Source organism: Herpailurus yagouaroundi, unplaced genomic scaffold (assembly GCF_014898765.1).
Source record: "Herpailurus yagouaroundi ecotype Mexico unplaced genomic scaffold, PumYag 142, whole genome shotgun sequence".
Classification (NCBI taxonomy): Eukaryota; Metazoa; Chordata; class Mammalia; order Carnivora; family Felidae; genus Herpailurus; species Herpailurus yagouaroundi.
In genome coordinates, this window is record NW_024412397.1 from 44,521,665 (window position 1) to 44,539,772 (window position 18,108).

Here is an 18,108-nt window from a genome sequence, read left to right on the forward strand (position 1 = left end):
CATCCCCCCACCCATTTTCCCACAAAGCATCAGAGACTTCTCTGTCAAATGCAGTCTGCCGGTGCTTAAAATCTGTTCCTGGCTCTTCATAGCCAAGAGGATAACCCCAAGCCCCCAACCATTTATGATCTAACCCTGTCTAACTCTCCAGCCTCAACTTTTGACTTCCTGCCTTGCTTCTTGGACTCCAATGACACTGAACTCATTGTAATTCCCCAGGCAGTATGCTGTTTCTTGCCACCTTGTTCCAGCTCAACAGTGACTGTCTGGGATGGCTTCCCGGCGCCCCCCCCCCCCCCCACACCGCCTGGCTACTCCTGGGTTCTGCTTGGGAGGCCCCCAGACCCCTGCCCTGGGCTCTCTGTATGTCTCTACCTCCCAGCCGCCACTTTCTGTTGCAGTCACTTTTTATTTTGCTCCCATGTTAAGCCTTGAACTTCTTAAAGGCAGTGAGGGTGTCTTGTTTCCATTGGCAAATGGACACTCAGTACAAGTTTCTGGAAAGAATTGTATTGCATTTGTTCTACTTGGAAAGACTTCTTACTTAGCATCTTCTTCCTCTTCCTGGATATGAGGTCTTCAGTATCTTAACACTCCTCTGAGTGAGAACCTATTTGCACATTTCTAAAATGAAGATAACTTCACCCCCCACAAGGGGCTATTGTGAGAATTAGGTGAGATAGCAATGTTCTATAACACTATTACAGGGATTGCGGACTACAGCCCTGATGCCCATTTTTGTATGGCGAAGAATGTTTTTTACATTTTCAAATGCTTTTAAAAAATCAAAAGAAGAAAAATATTTTTGACACTTGAAACAAATGAAAATTAAATTTCAGTGTCTATATATAAAGTTTTATTTAAATTTGAATTTATAGAGCTGTGTTCATTCATTTCCCATTGTCTGTTACTGCTTTTGCATTGCAGCAGCAGAGTTGAGGGGTTTCGACAGAGATACCAAGGCTTGTCAAGCCTCAAATGTTTACATCTGACCCCTTAGAGAAGAATGTTTGCTGACCCCTACCTTATTCAAATAGTAGGAAAATGCATGTGGTTCGCAAGCTCCTTCGTGCACCACAGAAAATGTTTTCAGGGGAAAGTTTCTGTCTTTGAACTTTTAGAGGCTCCTCATGGGTCCGGCAGAATGATCTGTTAATGGTGAGGCAAAGCCACAGAGGAACTGTTTCAGTTTTCTGAAAAGGAGGATGTTCCAGTAAGAGTTTGGTGGACTGTTTGAAAAGACAGTGAACTTCTCACTGCTGGGGGTGTTATAGGGTAAATTGACCCCCATTTTTCATGGGTTGCTAAAGAATAGCATGTCTCACTCTTGGCCCTATTGACATCTTGGGCTGGATCATTCTCTGCGGTGGGGGCTGGCCTGTGCGTTGTGTGATGAGTAGCAGCATCCCTGGCCGTTAGGCCCTAAAAGCCAGTAGCGCCCTCCTCCCCAGTTGCAGCAACTGAAAATGTGTCCTTATGTTTAATAATTCTTGGAGCCTGTCTTTAAGAAAACACATTCTAGAATAACAGAATGTTATGTTATGAATCCATTTTGTCTTAGGGAAGAAGAATTTAGAAAAGTTTGGCTGTTTAAGATGAATATGAAAATCTCATAAAGTAACATATGACCCCCATGGGTATGAATATTGGTAGTCAGCTGTTAGAAATGTGTCTTACAAACATGGTTTCAGAGATTCTCACAGCCTCCTTCTGCAGGTAGGCCCCCTTTCCTAGATGAGACTAAACAAAGAGGTTGGACAAAGGATAACATGTTGAGGACAGAAATGAAATTCCCTTCTCTGAAGTAAGGTGGAGACGGAAACTCAGAAGTGAACATTCCCAGAATTACTGACGGACTTGATTCAACCTTGAGATTCTATTCCTGTGGGTTTGGATGAGGAACATGTTGCTGCTTATTCTCCCACCTTAGGGCAGATCCACCAGAAAAAAAGACACTAGCAGTGGAGCTAAAGAAAAGGTTGCAGTTTCCCTCTAGTCTTTAGACTTTATTGATCTCTGGGTGTTTGTGTATATACCAGCCCACTGCCCTCACCCCAATGCCCATGTTGGAATGTGACCCCTATTTACTGCACATCGCCCATTGTTTGCCTCCATCCTGCTGCCCCTACAGAGCTTGTTCCTACCTACCCTATGTTGGAACCCTGCCACGGCCTCCCTCTGCAGAAGCCTGGACTGGAGGTGAACAGGCCTACCTGTAACCCATCAGTGAGGCACAGATTTACAACACCTTGGTCCATTTTATATGGTGAACTGGAGTGTTCCCTTTAGTTGTTTTGGTTAACCCAAAGCAAAAGCTTTCACTTAATGAGTGCTGCCCTTTGCCAGGTCCAGTACAAGCACTTGGATATTTCCAGAAGGCAAGAATGAAAATACCATCCAGTGTCCCTAACCTGATGGGTGTTGGAAGCTTGACTCCTGACTTCCACTTAGTCTTTAATGTTTTCTCTTTCTTAGTATGAACATAGGGGATAAGTAGGGGATAATATAATTTGCACCCATGTTCCATATCTCCACATCTTGCTCTATTTGATTTAAATTCTTTTTGAAAGAAATGAATTGTTACAAATAAAATCAAAGCCACTTGTATGACGCTTCCTGACGTCTTTCCTATCTTGCCCTCCCCTGGGTGGGGTAGCTGCTGTCCTCAGTTTGGTGTTACCACTACGTTGTGTGTTTTTATATTCCTGCTTGATGTATGTCAATAACTTCACATTATCTTTATATTAAACTTTATGTACAAAAATGGAGTCATCAATCATGCTTTAAACATTTTTTTTTTTGCAAGGTTCATGCTGCAGAGTGCTCTGTCTCCAGTCTGAGTTTGGAATGTTGCTTAAATAGATTTCTGAACTTACCTAAAAACAATAGTCATCCCTAGGTTGATTTATAATTAAGTTTCTCTTGCAGTCTTACATGGATGTTAAAGAAACTGTTTGTTTGGAGATGTAACCCTGGGGATAAATGTAGCTCTAATTCTTCATTCTAATGCTGTTGCATGTTTGTTTGTTTGTTTGTTTGTTTGTTTGTTTGTTTGGTAGTGGGAGAATTTTGATGGACGTTTAGTTAGTCTTTAGGTCCTGCTGTTACAACCGTGCTGCAGTGAACGTGTGAGCATTCCTGCACATACTGACTGGAGCACCCATAAGAAAGTTTCCATAGGAATATACTCACCGTGTAGGCAAGGATGTATCCACAGTCATCTCTACTAGAGTTTTCCAAGTTGTGCTCCGTGGTGTCTGTGCCAGCTTCCACTACACCTGTGTGAGGGAGTTGGCTGCTCTGGGTCCTTGGCTTGATACAGTCCTTTCTTGCACATGACAAACTGAAACTGTTTGCTAATTTGAAGGGTCTGAACTAATATCTCACTGTGGCTCCTAATACTTTTTTACGATTAAATACTGTGCAATATTGAACAAGGTTCAAATTTACTTTTTGCTTTATTTTCCCAGATCTGAAAAGAGCAGTTTAAATATTAGATTAGTGTGGGTTTTTATGGCTTTCGTATTTGCAAAACTTCTCATGCATAATCCCGGTAGTCCTTTCATGGTGAGGCTGCGCTGTATTGCTTTGACAGCTGCTTTCAGGTCTCTCTCTTTCTGGGGCTTCCCTTCCTCCTTCCTCCCAATTTCTGATTCTCCTCACCAGTGCAGATAGCTCCTAATGCTAGCCTTGCCGATACTGCAGTCCCTCCCTCTGTCGGCTTCTGTAGGCTCTTCCTCCTCCTGCATTTGGATCCCCATCACCGCAGGGTGAAGTTTCCTATAATTAATGTCGACACTGCACAAGTGCTATTGAGCGCCGTGATGATGTCAGTAGGGCTGGAAGACATAGTGAAGCTAACTTGAAGGGGTAAGTGGATAGAACTTGGTATGGTTGAGTTTTAGTCGCGTGGGTGGTTAAAGGTTATGTGATAACAGAGAGGAAGATGTCAAGAGAGACTTTCTAATTTTTTAAAAATTTTTTAGAGTTTATTTATTTTGAGAGAAAGAGAGAGCACAAGTGGGGGAGGAGCAGAGAGAGAGAGAATCCCGCACTGTCAACACAGAGCCCAATTGGGCTCAAACTCATGAACCGTGAGATCATGACCTGAGACGAAATCAAGAGTCAGATGTTTAACCAACTGAGCCACTCAGGTGCCCTGAGACTTTCTCATTTTTAAGTATAAAAAGGAAACATAATTATATTAATCTTTATTTACATTTTTAATGTATCCTTGCCAAAGTAGAGAAATACATACTTTTGATTAGTTGTTTTTTTTCTTGGTACAGAATACTCTATATCCTGCAGTATGTTGTAGTTTTGTTTTTTAATTAACAGAGTATATTGAAACAAACCTCATAGCCTGGGAATTTGATGAGGATATAAAAATCTATATACTTGAATATACATGTTTCTTGAAAAGTTAAGTTGGCGGTGGTGATTTGTGGAGCCTAAAAACTATTTGGCTGTCACCTACCCCTGGTCCACTTGATAATTCTTCAGTCACAATGACCATTTTAATGGAAATGTGCGGTCTTTAGAAGAACCTAGAATGTGTATTATTTCGATTTTACTGGACAGGACAAGTGGGATTTGTTTCTTCTACTCCAGTTATCAAAAAGATTAACCCTTTGCCCTCTACATTCTAATTGTAACTGTTCGGAAACAAAGGGGTTGTTTGTACAAGATAGCTGAAAAATCGAGGCTTTATGCCAAGTGGAATGTTTCTCGGTTGAAGGAGGTAGCAATCATTGCACACATTTTTTTCTTGTGTTGCAGGCGTCTGTAGAGGCTTCTGGTGAAATCGCATTATGCAAGACTGGATTTCCTGAAGATGTTTACAGTGCAGTCTTATCGCAGGATGTGCATGAAGGACAGCCTCTTCTCAATGGTACTATCTTAAAAGATATATTTGTACATACAGTGTCTATGCTCTTGAAACAAATTAGCCATTAAAAAGTCTCTAAATCATCTCTACTGTATAACAAGTATGAATTTTTCACAATCACTATAATGAGACTGTAGGGACTTTATTTTAGGATTACAGAAGAGCTTATGAATCTCTTATGTACATAATTGGAAGGCTCCTAATCTCTTGAAAACTTCAGAATTCTTCCATTTTTAATTTATGGTAGAAACCATTATGCAATTAATTTTTAGGTTTTTCTGCACACATTTTACTTATGTTGAAGAATACTATTTGCCAAACATGTGATTCTGATAGAGATTCTTTACAGCAAAAAATCCACTTAATATTTTGAGTTAAAGAAATACATTGTTTGTAGAAGTTACTGGATAGCTAATTTCGTTGTTAACATGTGAAATTCAAATATAGACACATCTCCTATTTAAATGTGGATCAAGTTCATTGTACTTATCATGACAGTAAGTCTAGATAAAATCGGAAATAAAACTTTGAGTATCATAAACAAACTTGAAAGCCCCCCTCTTTTTTTTAACCCTAATTGAAAGCAAATACAATTTTGGTTAGTAGTATTTTCATGGACTTATTTATCATTACATAAAATGTCATTGAAATGTGAAAGCAAAAAGAATTGATTAGTAAGTTGTATTTGAATTGTAATTCCCCACAAATCGTGCATATCTCTAAGGCTGTTTTAGAGAGCTCTTTTTAGAAAATCCGTGCAACCTCAGCTAATTAATTTACATAGGGCTGTACCACACAGCCTTAATTGAAGTGTCTCTGCAGCACTGACAAACCTTGGTGGTGTAATACTTAAGAATACCATAGACAGAGGACTTTGAAATGTAAATGGCCTCTTAGCTACTAAGGTTCTTTAGTGCAGATTACCATTTTATTTTCATTTCTATTCTAATGTGATTTGCTCATACCTGTGTGATCTTTCTGAAGATGATTTTTTTTTAAAGACGTCTTTCTGTTCTTGCCTTATTACCTGGTATTTTAATGAGTAAATGTTAAATTAGTCTGTCTCAACACCGAATTGCTCATCTAATGGGTAATGGTTGACATGTTAGAGGCTTAAGTCAAATCATAATTTTACTCACTATGAGTCTTGGAGTTCTTCCACACATTTGTCATTTTCTTTAAATCTTTGAATTGTTATGTAGTATCCTAGGACCTACGGGACCTGTAAATATTATTTGAATTCTGAAAACAAAATGTGTTGATCACGCTTCTCTGGAATAATTCAGCCAGAGAATAAATACCAGTGGAATTTGCTGAATTTTTGCAATTTACTTCTGAGATTCATTTTTAAATGGATAATTCTTTCTATTTGTCTCTTTTCCTTAAAGCTTGCTGAAATTTGCTAGTTACAAATCAACACACGGTCTGTCGTTAGAAACCACTGATTTAAGATGAAGTACATTGGCACGTTGAATGGTTTTGAAAATGAAAGCCTGTTTTCTAGGCCAGGGTCTTGTTAGTATAGCCTAGAAACTGGCTAGAGTTATGTGAAAGATTGAAACTGCTTTTGACTTTGTGCTCTAGCCATCACTGAGACAAGCGTGTATCGTGGTCTCTGATAGAACTTCTATGCGTCGGTATGCCCAACTGTTAACGTTGTTACCTCTTAGCCTTTTTTAAAAAACTGTTTCTCTCGTGCCATACCATTACCTTTTTCCTTGTCACTCATAATTAATGCTAAAGGACACCAGTATCTGAAAGCTTAAAACAAAGTTCAAGATATTGATTAGTAGAAAGAATGTTTTTGGGTGAGGAAGAAAATTGACACAGGCTTTTGTGAAATATCCACTTTTCTTTTTTTTTTAACAAAAGTGTTGCCACCAGTGAAGTTTCCTTTGGAGAATTGTTGTTTAGAAGAATTCTACATTTTTACCTTTTCTATCTTTTTGGAGGTTTTAGTGGGATAATGATGGAAAGGTGCATCTATACACTGAACCTGAATACCGTGCCATGGCTATGTTCATGAATTCTGTGCGCTGAAGTTTACTTACCTTACATTTACTAAATCTGAAAGGGATCTATTGCTCGGCCAACCAGAGTGATCCTTTTTGCCAGGTTTTGTGATTTATGATGTTTAAGGAAAAAAGCAATAGTCCATAAGATGCATGTAAACAGTTTTCTAAGGCATTTGCCTCCTGGCCAGTTCTACCATATTAAAGTTTACTTTAGAGTCTGAAAGCTTACGGAAATCTTAACTCCTGACTCTTGATGCCTCCTTTGATTTCTTATTGATGACATTTGGGGAGAGGGGAGCAATATGTAGAGTATGGTTTCATAGGATACATCCCTGACACACCAGACCTGGTACAAAAGTTTGACATTTTGGTGTAGAGGTGTCAAATGCTGATTATTTTTCAAACAATGAAACAGCATAATCTTTGTGAAAGTGCTTGGAAAACATGAAGCATTAGACGGAGATATAAGGTGGTATTAGGCACGTTAGTGAAGCTATGTAGAAGAAACATGAAAATGTAAAAGCTGGGCTGTAGTGTGGAGAGCATTCTCTTCTCCCCACCCTTTTGGGTGGTTGTTGTTGTTGTTGTTGTTGTTGTTATTGTTGTTGTTTTTGCTGTTGTGATGAACTTTATGGAAAGATTGCACCCAATGAACTAGTTGTTTCCCTCCAGTTTCTCTCCCGGTTGTCATTGATATGTTTTCTATAAAATCATGAAGAAGACAGATGTATTTTGTGATGAACCTTTACATTCCATGTTATACCCTGTTGACTATTTCCACTCTTTTGAAGATGGTTCAGTATTTAAAAAATGACCATATAGGCCTTTGTTCTATTTTGCTAGCAAAACCAGATTTTCCTTAACTGTGCCTCTATTTTTGCACTTACAGGTTGTTTCCAATTTTTCTCTCTTACATATAGTGCTGCTATGGAGATTCTTTTTTAGAGAACTTTGATTTTTCTTTAGGGATATTTTTTAGTGGGATTTATGCTCAAAAGTAGGATTACTAGGCCAAAGGGAACGTAGACTATTGACTTTTTTTTTCTTTTTACATTTTTGTAGGACTCTTCCTTCCAAGGCTAAAAGTATGTTAGTTCTTTGCTACATCCTCATGACCATTTAATTTTATAATATTTTTCATATTTCTGTTTCCCCTCAAGTGAAAAACATTCCTTTTTTATCCTGTGGTATTCTCTGTGTTTGCCTTTGTAAATTAGGATCAATTTTAAAATGTGAGGGACTCGGGGCGCCTGGGTGGCGCAGTCGGTTAAGCGTCCGACTTCAGCCAGGTCACGATCTCGCGGTCTGTGAGTTCGAGCCCCGCGTCGGGCTCTGGGCTGATGGCTCGGAGCCTGGAGCCTGTTTCCGATTCTGTGTCTCCCTCTCTCTCTGACCCTCCCCCGTTCATGCTCTGTCTCTCTCTGTCCCAAAAATAAAATAAAAAGGTTGAAAAAAAAAATTAAAAAAAAAAAAATGTGAGGGACTCATTTTTACCTTGCATTTTCCTGTTCCATTTTAAAAGCATTTATTATCAACCTCCCTCATTTTACAGATAAGCAAATTGGAGCTCAGAGAGATTATAGGCTTTTCCTATGATTATACAGCTCTTTAGATGGTTAGCTGGAGATCTGGAATTAGAACCCAGGTTTCCTGATTCCTAATTTAATTCTGATGATGGCGATGATTAACAAACAAAACAAAACATTATGGTATAACCCAGGAAACAATGAGAGCTAACGACAGCCAGCTCGCTTAACTGGCCAGGTGTCTTGTGACAAGTTTATCTTAGACCTGGTCTTCTTTATTTCCACTCGCCTCTGTGACTTCTGTGTTACTAGACATATTTGGGAATTGGTGACTATAAGGCAAACAAAGCCCCCATAATTAAAAAATACACTTCAGTTATCGTCACCATTGGTATTTTGCACACACCTGTTTACGAGCAGAAAAATTTAGGGCTTTGGAAAATAATATTTAGTCTTTAATATTTAACTTCTCCTCCGCTGAACTAGAAAAATCTCTTGTGGTATCACATTACCCGGAAATAAAATAACTGCAATCATAAATTTTCATTTTGTCCCCAGCAGAGTATCTGACACTATGAAATAACCACCCCATGACATTGCAGAGAGGAAGCAGGCTGTTTTTAGTATGGATGTCAAGAGTGATTTTCCTGTGTGTTGTGCATTGGTGGTCTGCATGCTTCGACATTTCACTAAGTAAACTCCTCCAACTCTGGTCAACATAAATAGCAACCTGCAATTACCGAGAATATTTTCAGTAATCCATTTATACTCACCAACTCTGGGCAGGACATGATGATTATTTTCAAGTGGAGGGAATTTGATTTAGATTAGTTTACGTACTGATTGAGGCTTGTCTGCATTAACATGCTCTGAGGAAGCTGTAATGTATGGTATCTTTAGATAACAGTACTAAAATACTTTTTATTAGTTTAGCAGGGCTTTACAACTGCACGACTTTTTTAATAACGTGAGTATTTTTGTATGATATGTGTTACTGAATGGGGAAGCCATCTTTATTTCAAGTAGTTTGCTGTGTTTGAGGCTTGTGTTGAATTGTTATGAAAACCTTGGCGCTGTTTTAATTTTTTTTTTAATTTTGGTACATATTTTTTTGTTATTGAATGCGAAGATGTTTTTAAATATTTGAAAGGTAGGCTTATAAATATCTTATTTATAAAGTGGACCAGTCCCTTGAACTTAGATTTCCAATGGTTGTGGGAAAAGGCACTAAGTACTGAGATTGTTCTCTGGGATATTATGATAAACTCCAAGGAGCTACAGATGAAATGCAGCCACGTAGATTGTTAGGGGTGGGGACCTTGTTTTAATACCATGTGGCAGTAATAAGATCAACGTAAGAACTAAGAAATTCCATCCTTGTCTTCATCATATCATTTGGACTTTATTTAATACTTGGAATTTTTAATATCCCTTTTGATGTATTTTAGATCCATCTTAATGTTATGCTGCAAACCAAGATAAGCCAGTTTGGGTGGTCACTTTTTGTTTTTTTTTTTTAAATCCTTTACAGTTATTTATAATCTTCAGTAATTTAGAGTAGCTGAGGCCTACTGTCTCAAACTTGCAACTAGGACTGTGTTAAAGAAAGTAAGTCACAGTTCACATATGCAAACACGCTGGCAAGCAGGCACCCAAATGGTTTAAAATCTGTCGTCCTAGGAGCAGAGAGCCCCTTTCTCACTGTCCTTTTAGGCTCTTGAGTAAGCATCTAGAGAGGAGTAGAAAATATACACGAGAAATAAGTAAAATTTACTCTATGTTAGATGGTGTAAATGCTATGGAGAAAAATAATGCAGAGAAGGGAAATAGGGAGAATGTGTGGTTCTGCAGTTTAAATAGGATGCTTAAGGGGAGGCATCACTGCATAGGAGATAGTTGAGTAAGAACTGTTGTTGGAGATGCTCCTAGAACTATAGCTATCTGGGAAAGAGCATTCAAACTAGAGCAAACATCAAGTGCAAAGGCCCTGAGGCAGGAGTGTTTTTAGAATGTTGGTGGAGCAGCGAGGAGCCTGTTGTGATCTGTTTGTGGAGAGAGGAAAGGACTGAGCAGTAGAAGGTGAGGTCAGAGGAGGTTAGACCAGGTATGGGTCACATTGGGTAGGGCCTTGTTGACCACTGTAAGGACTTTGGCTTTGACTACAAGGATATAAAAAACTATTGGCTTTTAGCCCAGGAAAGACATGATCTGACTGACAAAATAGCATCATTCTGGCTATTGTGTTGAGAAAAAACAAAGGGGATAGGTGGGAACAAGAAGACCACTTAGGAGACTAGTAATAATGTCAGTGAGAGAATATGGTGTCTTGGACCAATGGGGTAGCACTGGAGTTAGGAGAAGGGGTCGGATTCTGAATATTTTTTTAAATTTTTTTATGTTTAATTTTTCAAAAATGTTTATTTTTGAGAGAGAGAGAGGGAGAGAAAGACAGAGCATGAGCAGAGGAGGGACAGAGAGAGAGAGGGAGACAGAATCTGAAGCAGGCTTCAGGCTCTGAGCTGTCAGCACAGAGCCCAGTGCGGGGCTCAGACTCACAGACTGTTGAGATCATGACCTGAGCCAAAGTCAGATGTTTAACCAACTGAGCCACCCAGGCACCCCCTAAATACTTTTTTTTTAATGTGTTTTTATTTATTATTTTGAGAGTGAGAGTGAAAGAGCACATGTGAGCGAGGGAACGGACAGAGAGAGAGGAGAGACAGAATCCTGAACAGGCTCCATGGAGCCCAATGCAGGGCTCGATTCCATGGCCTGAGCTGAAATCAAGAGTCAGACACTTAACGGACTGAGCCACCCAGTGTCCCTTGGATTCTGAATATTTTTAAAAATAATTTATTGGTGTGAAATTAATATAAACTAAAATTAACCATTTTATTTATTTTTATTTTATTTTGTTTATTTATTTTTTATTTATTTATTTTTACATGTATTTATTTTTGAGAGACAGAGAGAGACAGAGCGTGAGCAGGGGAGGGGCAGAGAGAGAGGGAGACACAGAATCAGAAGCAGGTTCCAGGCTCTGAACTGTCAGCACAGAGCCCGACGCGGGGTTAGAACCCACGAACCACGAGATCATGACCTGAGCCAAAGTCAGATGCTCAACCGACTGAGCTACCCAGGCGCCCCTAAAATCAGCCATTTTAAAGCAAATCATTTAATGGAACTTAATACATTACAATGTTTTGTAGCCACCACCTGTGTCTAGTTCCCAATCATTTTCATCACTCCAAAGTAAAACCCCTTATCCATGAAGCATTTTCTCCCAACAACTTCCTTCCTGACCCAGTTCCTTAAACCTTTTGTTATCTGGCTTTTTTCACGTAGTGTAATGTTTGGGAGGTTCATCCACAACACAGCATGTGTCAGTAGGACTTCCTTATTATGGCCAAATAGTACTCCCTTATATGTATGTATGTACGTGTATGATTTACAGTCTGTCTCTAAACTATGTAACTACTTATTCATTAGTTGGGCTTTCGGGGTGTTTTCACCTCTTGGCTATTGTGATTAGAGCTAGTGTGAACATGTGTATACGTATGGGGTATTTTTTGTTTGTTTTGGTTTTTGTTTTTTTTTGAGTACCTGTTTTCAGTTCTTTGAGGTATATACCTGGGAGTGGAATTGAAGGGTTATATGGTAATTCTGTGTTTAACTTTTTGGGGAACTGCCAAACTATTTTGCATAGCACCTGCACCATTTTGCATGGCCACTAGCAAATACACAAGGATTCTGGGTTTTGTACATCCTTACCAAAACTTCTTATTTTCCATTTGTTTCGACTGTAGCCATCCTAGTGGGTGTGAAGCGGTACCTCTTTCTGGTTTTGATTTGCATTTCCCTAAGGACTGCTGATGTTGAGCTCCTTTTCGTGGGTATCATTTGGGTGTGTTCTTTGGAGGAATGTCTATTCAAGTCCTTTGCCCATTTTTAAATTGGATTGTTTTCTGTCTTTGAGTTGTCAGAGTTCTTTATATATTCTGGATACTAGACCCTCAATAGATACACGATTTGCAAGTATTTTCTCCCATTCTCTAGGTTTTTTCACTTTCTTGATAATGTCCTTTTATGCACAAAAGTGTTTAACTTTGATGAAGTCCATTTTTTTTCTCTTGTTGCTCTTGCTTTTTGTGTCATATCTTAAGAATCCACTGCAAAATCCAAGGTCATAAAGATTTGCTCCAGTGTTTTCTTCTAAGATTTTTATGGTCTTAGCTCTTACGTTCATGTCATTGACCCATTTTGCATTAATTTTTGTATGTGGTGTGAGATTAGAAGTCCTAGTTTATTTGGATCTCTTTTGACAGTAGGGCTGGCAAGAGTTGATGGCTTGGGTGAGTGGTGGGGAAACAGAGTCAAGGATGACTCTGTGATATTTTGTCTGAACCCTGGGAAGGATGTTAGCCACTGTGATGGGGAAGATCAGGAATTTGGTTTGAATCTGTGGAGATGAATGTCAGAGATGTCAGGGGGGTATTTAGATGTAGGTTTGGGGTTCAGTGGAGTTAGCTAGGCTGCAGCATGGGGAGTCCTAAGTGTGTAAACGGTAAGTAGAGCCAAGAGCCAGGCTGAACTCACTAAGGATCCCCGTGTGAGGAGGAGAAAACCAAGGAAAGTAAAGAAATGGTTTCATATCAAGAATTTGAGCACTCCAGTGTTAGGAAGTCAGGATGAAGAGGTTCGGAAGACGAAAAGGAGACTGAGAAAGAGTGACCAGGGAGGTAGGATAAAAATCAGGGAGGTGTGGTGTCATGTGAGGCATGTGAGGAAATATTTTAAGGGAGGGCTTGATCATCTGCGTCTGATGCTACTGTGAAGGATCAACTTGGATGAGGACTGAGAATTCACCATTGGTTCTGCAACATGGAGTAACTGGGGTCTTCATTTTGGGTGTGGTCAACAGTCAGGTGGAGGCAGGATGGTGGATACAGATTGAGTTTTCCCTTAAAAGGAAGAAGAGAAGTTGGGTGGTGGTTGGAGAAAAAAGCAGGGTCAACCGAGGATATTCTTTTTACAGAAGGGAGTGACAGGTTTGCAAAGGGACAGCACAGACTCCAGTAGTGAGGGGAATGGCGATGGTGCAGAAGAGAGGAGCTAATTGCTAGGACAATGTCACGGAGCAGACGAGAGAAATGAGATCAAGTGGGACTTAGAAACCTGTGTTGATGACGAGCTCCACAGATGTTTTTATGTACCTGCATTTGGGAACCACTCTAACACATTCTGTTGAGTCACTCCTAAAATGGTTTAAAATCCTTCATTTCAGCTTGATGATTTCATGTCAGCAGAAGGCTTGCTCTACAGAAATGGCAGATAGGATAAAAATGAAACCCTTGTGGTGTTCGATGATGTAAACAGTGTTTTCATTGCTGTAGCATCCTTGACAGATGGTTATCCAGTTTCTGCAAGAATACCACTGCTGCTCCCTCCCCCCCACATGAGGAGGAGATCACTCCCTTACAAAGTCTGCTCTGTCTTTGGAGAGCTCTAACTGTTAAAAAGTGGTTTCTTAAAAAGTTTAACTGGAGCATATGTTCCTAAAATTTTTACCCACTGGTGCCTGTCTCATCTTTTGGCATCATACAGACCAGCAAGTGTATTCTCTTATGCTCCCAGGTCATTTATTTCATCATTTTTTTTCATTCAATGAGTATTTTTGCACGTTTGTCATCTATCAGGCCCTTTTCAAGGATCAAGCAGCGGTCGGTGGTCAACAAGACAGGAGAAATCCGAACTTAACACGTAGAGATGCTTCACGTATCTAAACACGATCACCTTGGTTCCTTAGATCTTCTCTGCCACAGGCTGAACATCAGATGGTTTCCTCAGTGGTGCTCAAGCATCCTGGTCTACTTGTTCTTTGCAATAGAGGAAACTGAACTCAGATCTTCCGTGCCCTGCCCTGTCTTCCTGCCTTTGATGTGGTTGCGGCCCTTCCAGTGCAGCCCAAGGTGGCCTTGGCATTGTTTCCCGCTGCATCGTTCTGTTGGCCCCTGTTAAGCCTGTGCTTAACTAAAACTCAGGGGTGTTTTTCAGATGAACTGCTTACCATCTTGCACTTGTAAAAATTGATTTTTGCACTCAAATGTTAGACCTATAAGTTGATTCTTTTTTCAAAAAGGCCCTCGTTTCAACATCATCTGGAGACCCCACTGGCAACCCAAACACATAGTAGCCTCAGAAATCAATGCCAGTACTTACTTTAAATCCTCATCTGAACAAAGGGTGTACAATAACATCTACAAGTTTTTAGGTGACATATGCTGCCAGATCGATGGAGTAAACCGTACCCCCCACCACCCCACACACTTTAAATTGTTAAATGACCAAAAAGTGGTTGATGAGTTTCAGCCTACAGCAACTTCAAGAGACATGTTAAGACTATAGTTCAGTTCATGGCCTATAATTTTCTTAAATAAGATTTCTTAACATCAGGCAGTGGAGAAAAGACCTATTGCAGATGTATGAAGGTATAAATAACAAGGGATTTAGATCATCCCAGTTACTGCTTCAGATTCCTGCAGAAAAATGAATTTCATTAACTTTAACAAAAAAGTAAAAAATCATCTGTTTTCAAGAATGCATATATCTTTTAAAGCATATCTAAGTTGTTACAAAGTCTCTACTTCACCTTGAGAATTTTTATGTCAGTAAACGATTGTCCCCTAAACTTCTAGAACATAGAACAAAGGTGAATCCATTATGATGAATCCATTACATTTTCAAACTGAGGATTTTGTTTGTTTTTGTTTTTTGTTTTTGGTAGGGGAGGCCTTCAATAACTTTATATTTTGAATCCTGTCTCTGCAGGAATTTAAAGTTTGCTTCTTTAATTGTTCCTTGTTGAATCTTTCATAGATCACTCTGGTTGGGATTTGCCCACTTGTAAGGGAAAGTCACTGTCACCTTGACCTATTCTTTCTTCTTCAATGTGGATGAGGTTCGTTTCATGGGTACTTTACTGTCGTTCTGGAAAAAAAATTTCTTTTAGTCTTTTTTTTCCCAAGTGGAATCATCGTTGATGCTAATATTCAATATCTGAGCTGTACCAAGAATGAAATTGAGGGGAGCCTGGGTGCTTCAGTTGGTTGAGCGTCTGACTTCAGCTCAGGTCATGATTTCACGGTTTGTGAGTTCAAGCCCCACATCGGGCTCTCTGCTGTCAGGGCAGAGCCCACTTTGGAGACTCTGTCCCCTTCTCTCTCCCTCCCTCTCTCTCTGCCCCTCCCCCCACTCATGCTCTGTCTCTCAAAACTAAATAAATATTAAAAAAGAAAAAGAATGAAATTGAGAATGCCAGCCACTTTTGAAGATGTGTGTCCTTACACCTGGACATACATGCCCGGTGCCTCCCTGTAAGAGCAGATCATACTTTAGGACAGTGCATCATTTCAACTCATTTTGAGATTTCCGGTAGTATGAGGGAGTATCCTTTTAACAATTGAACTCATCAGATTTTAATCATGTTGCCTATTAAATTGACTGTGACATGCTTCTGTCCTATTTATATGCTTTTATCGTTTCCAATTTAACTTTTATTCCTAGTGTCTATATTCAAATGTACAGGAAATAACTCTTCCAGAGTGCTCTTGTTTTAACTTTTTTTTATTTAAAGCCAGTATCCTTGGTTTTCAGATTTTGGGGTGCTTGAGAGTTGCCCTGAGGGGAGCTTGTTGAAGTACAGATTCCTGAGACCTACCCCAGACTTTAAGGTCTCAGTCCTAAGAACATGCATTGCTACAAGTGAACTCCAGGTGATTCTATAAAGGTGGTTTTCACCAAACTTGCACAATTGGGTTTAGTATGTATTTCCATGACAGAAACACAGATCAGATGGATTTTTAGAGATCGTATACTTTGGAAGTGGTCCATTACCTCTTCTTTCTTGTTCGTTTGCTTTGTTTTGTTTATATAGAAGCATACTTTCTGTCTTTGGACAAATATTACCTGCATTTAGAATAAACATTGATTGGGGTGCCTGGCTGGCTTGGTCAGTTAAGCATCCAGCTCTTGATTTCGGCTCAGGTCATGATCTTGCAGTTTCTGAGTACGAGCCCACTGACAGGGCAGAACCTGTTTGGGATTCTTGTCTTTCTCTCCCTCTCTGTCTGCTCCTCCCCCCCCCCCCCAAAAATAAATAAACTTAAAAAAATAAAATGGACATTGATGAAACCTTTGTTTATGTTAATGATTGATCAGAATATATCTTTATACACTATTATTACATTTTTGTTTGTTTTTAAACATCTTAACATTTATTTCACCAGATGCTCAAGTAAGGAGACTAGTAAATTCTAATATAAGTGTGAATAAATGGAGTAAGATTCTGTACTTATCTGGTTAAAAAAATTATGGAAAAGAAAATGGCTCATAAGTTCTACTTTCAGGTAATTCCTAGCGCTGAAATCTCCTTCTTTCTCTCTCCTTCAATTACTGATATTATGATTTAACAAAGGTCATTCCTTTCTGAGGGGAAGCACCAATATACTGCATTTGATTTTCCTCTGACATCAACTAGCCTTCCTAATGTTCTCCTTTTACATTGGCATTTGACTTTTTTTGCAGTTTGTTGAATTCCATTTTAAAATGCTACAAATAAGGGCCAGTGCATTATTACTTGGTCTTTTATTTCAGAAACCCACTTTTTTTTGTTTAAAATTTTTTAATGTTTATTTATATTTGAAAGAGAAAGAGAGACAAAGCGCAAGTCGGGAAGGGACAGAGAGAGGGAGACACAGAATCTGAAACAGGCTCCAGGCTCCGAGCTGTCAGCACAGAACCTGATGCGGGGCTCGAATTCACGAACCGAACCATGAGACCATGACCTGAGCCGATGTCGGACACTTAACAGAATGAGCCACACAGACGCCCCCAGAAACTCACTTTAAATTAACTATTCCAGATTAGCAGGTATTAGCAATTTAAGAAAGTATTGATATGGAAGTTTTTAGAGCTTGCGAAGTCTTCGTGTTCTATACGTTTATTCAGCAAATAATTTGGTTTCTGGCGTGTGTAAGGAAGTCACTGTGCATTGCCTTGGAAAATGTCAGTGTGCAGCTAACACTTACTAGTGTTAGTAAGTAACTTACTAGTGGGGAAAATAGTCACAATCTGTGGGAATCATTTAAATTATGACTGTTTCTGTGTAGAATCTCTGTGCGGTTTTAAAGGCCAAAGGAATGGGCCACCTTCATGAAATAATCAGAGAAAAATCTCAATGGAGCTGAATACTTATTCTCCTAATTCCTTGGTGAAATTAAATCTTGTGGATTTTCACATTATGTGTCTATGTAATTATTCCTTCAGTTCCGTCACTTAGATCTGCTATGGCATCTTTTGTTGACTTGTCATCTACTCTGTTGATGCTGAAGACATTTAGTAAAGCATCTTGTTGCATTTATGCATAGGAAAATGGTCCCTTATGAGGTAATTTCACACTAACTACTCAAACTGATAAAGCTCTAGTATAGTGTTGTTGCTAATGGTTAGCAAATTAGCCAATAACATGAGTCCTCAGTCCATATTAGTACCCCAGTGTCAGAGGTTTGATTGTCTTCCATTTCTTTTTTTTTATTCTGTTTTTTTTAATGTTTACTTATATTTGAGAGGAGAGAGAGAGAGGCAGAGTGTGAGTGGAGGAGGGGCAGAGAGAGGGGGACAC

The 18,108-nt window shown here is 39.3% G+C and overlaps 1 protein-coding gene across 1 annotated transcript in view; it reads left to right on the top strand.

The window, feature by feature from the left end:
* Positions 1 to 18,108, top strand: part of CDH2 (cadherin 2) — a 215,187-nt gene that overhangs the window by 23,957 nt on the left and 173,122 nt on the right. The window contains exon 2 of the mRNA XM_040479173.1: positions 4,780 to 4,891. Coding sequence (XP_040335107.1) covers positions 4,780 to 4,891 — 112 coding nt within the window. The remainder of the gene's footprint in view (positions 1 to 4,779; positions 4,892 to 18,108) is intronic.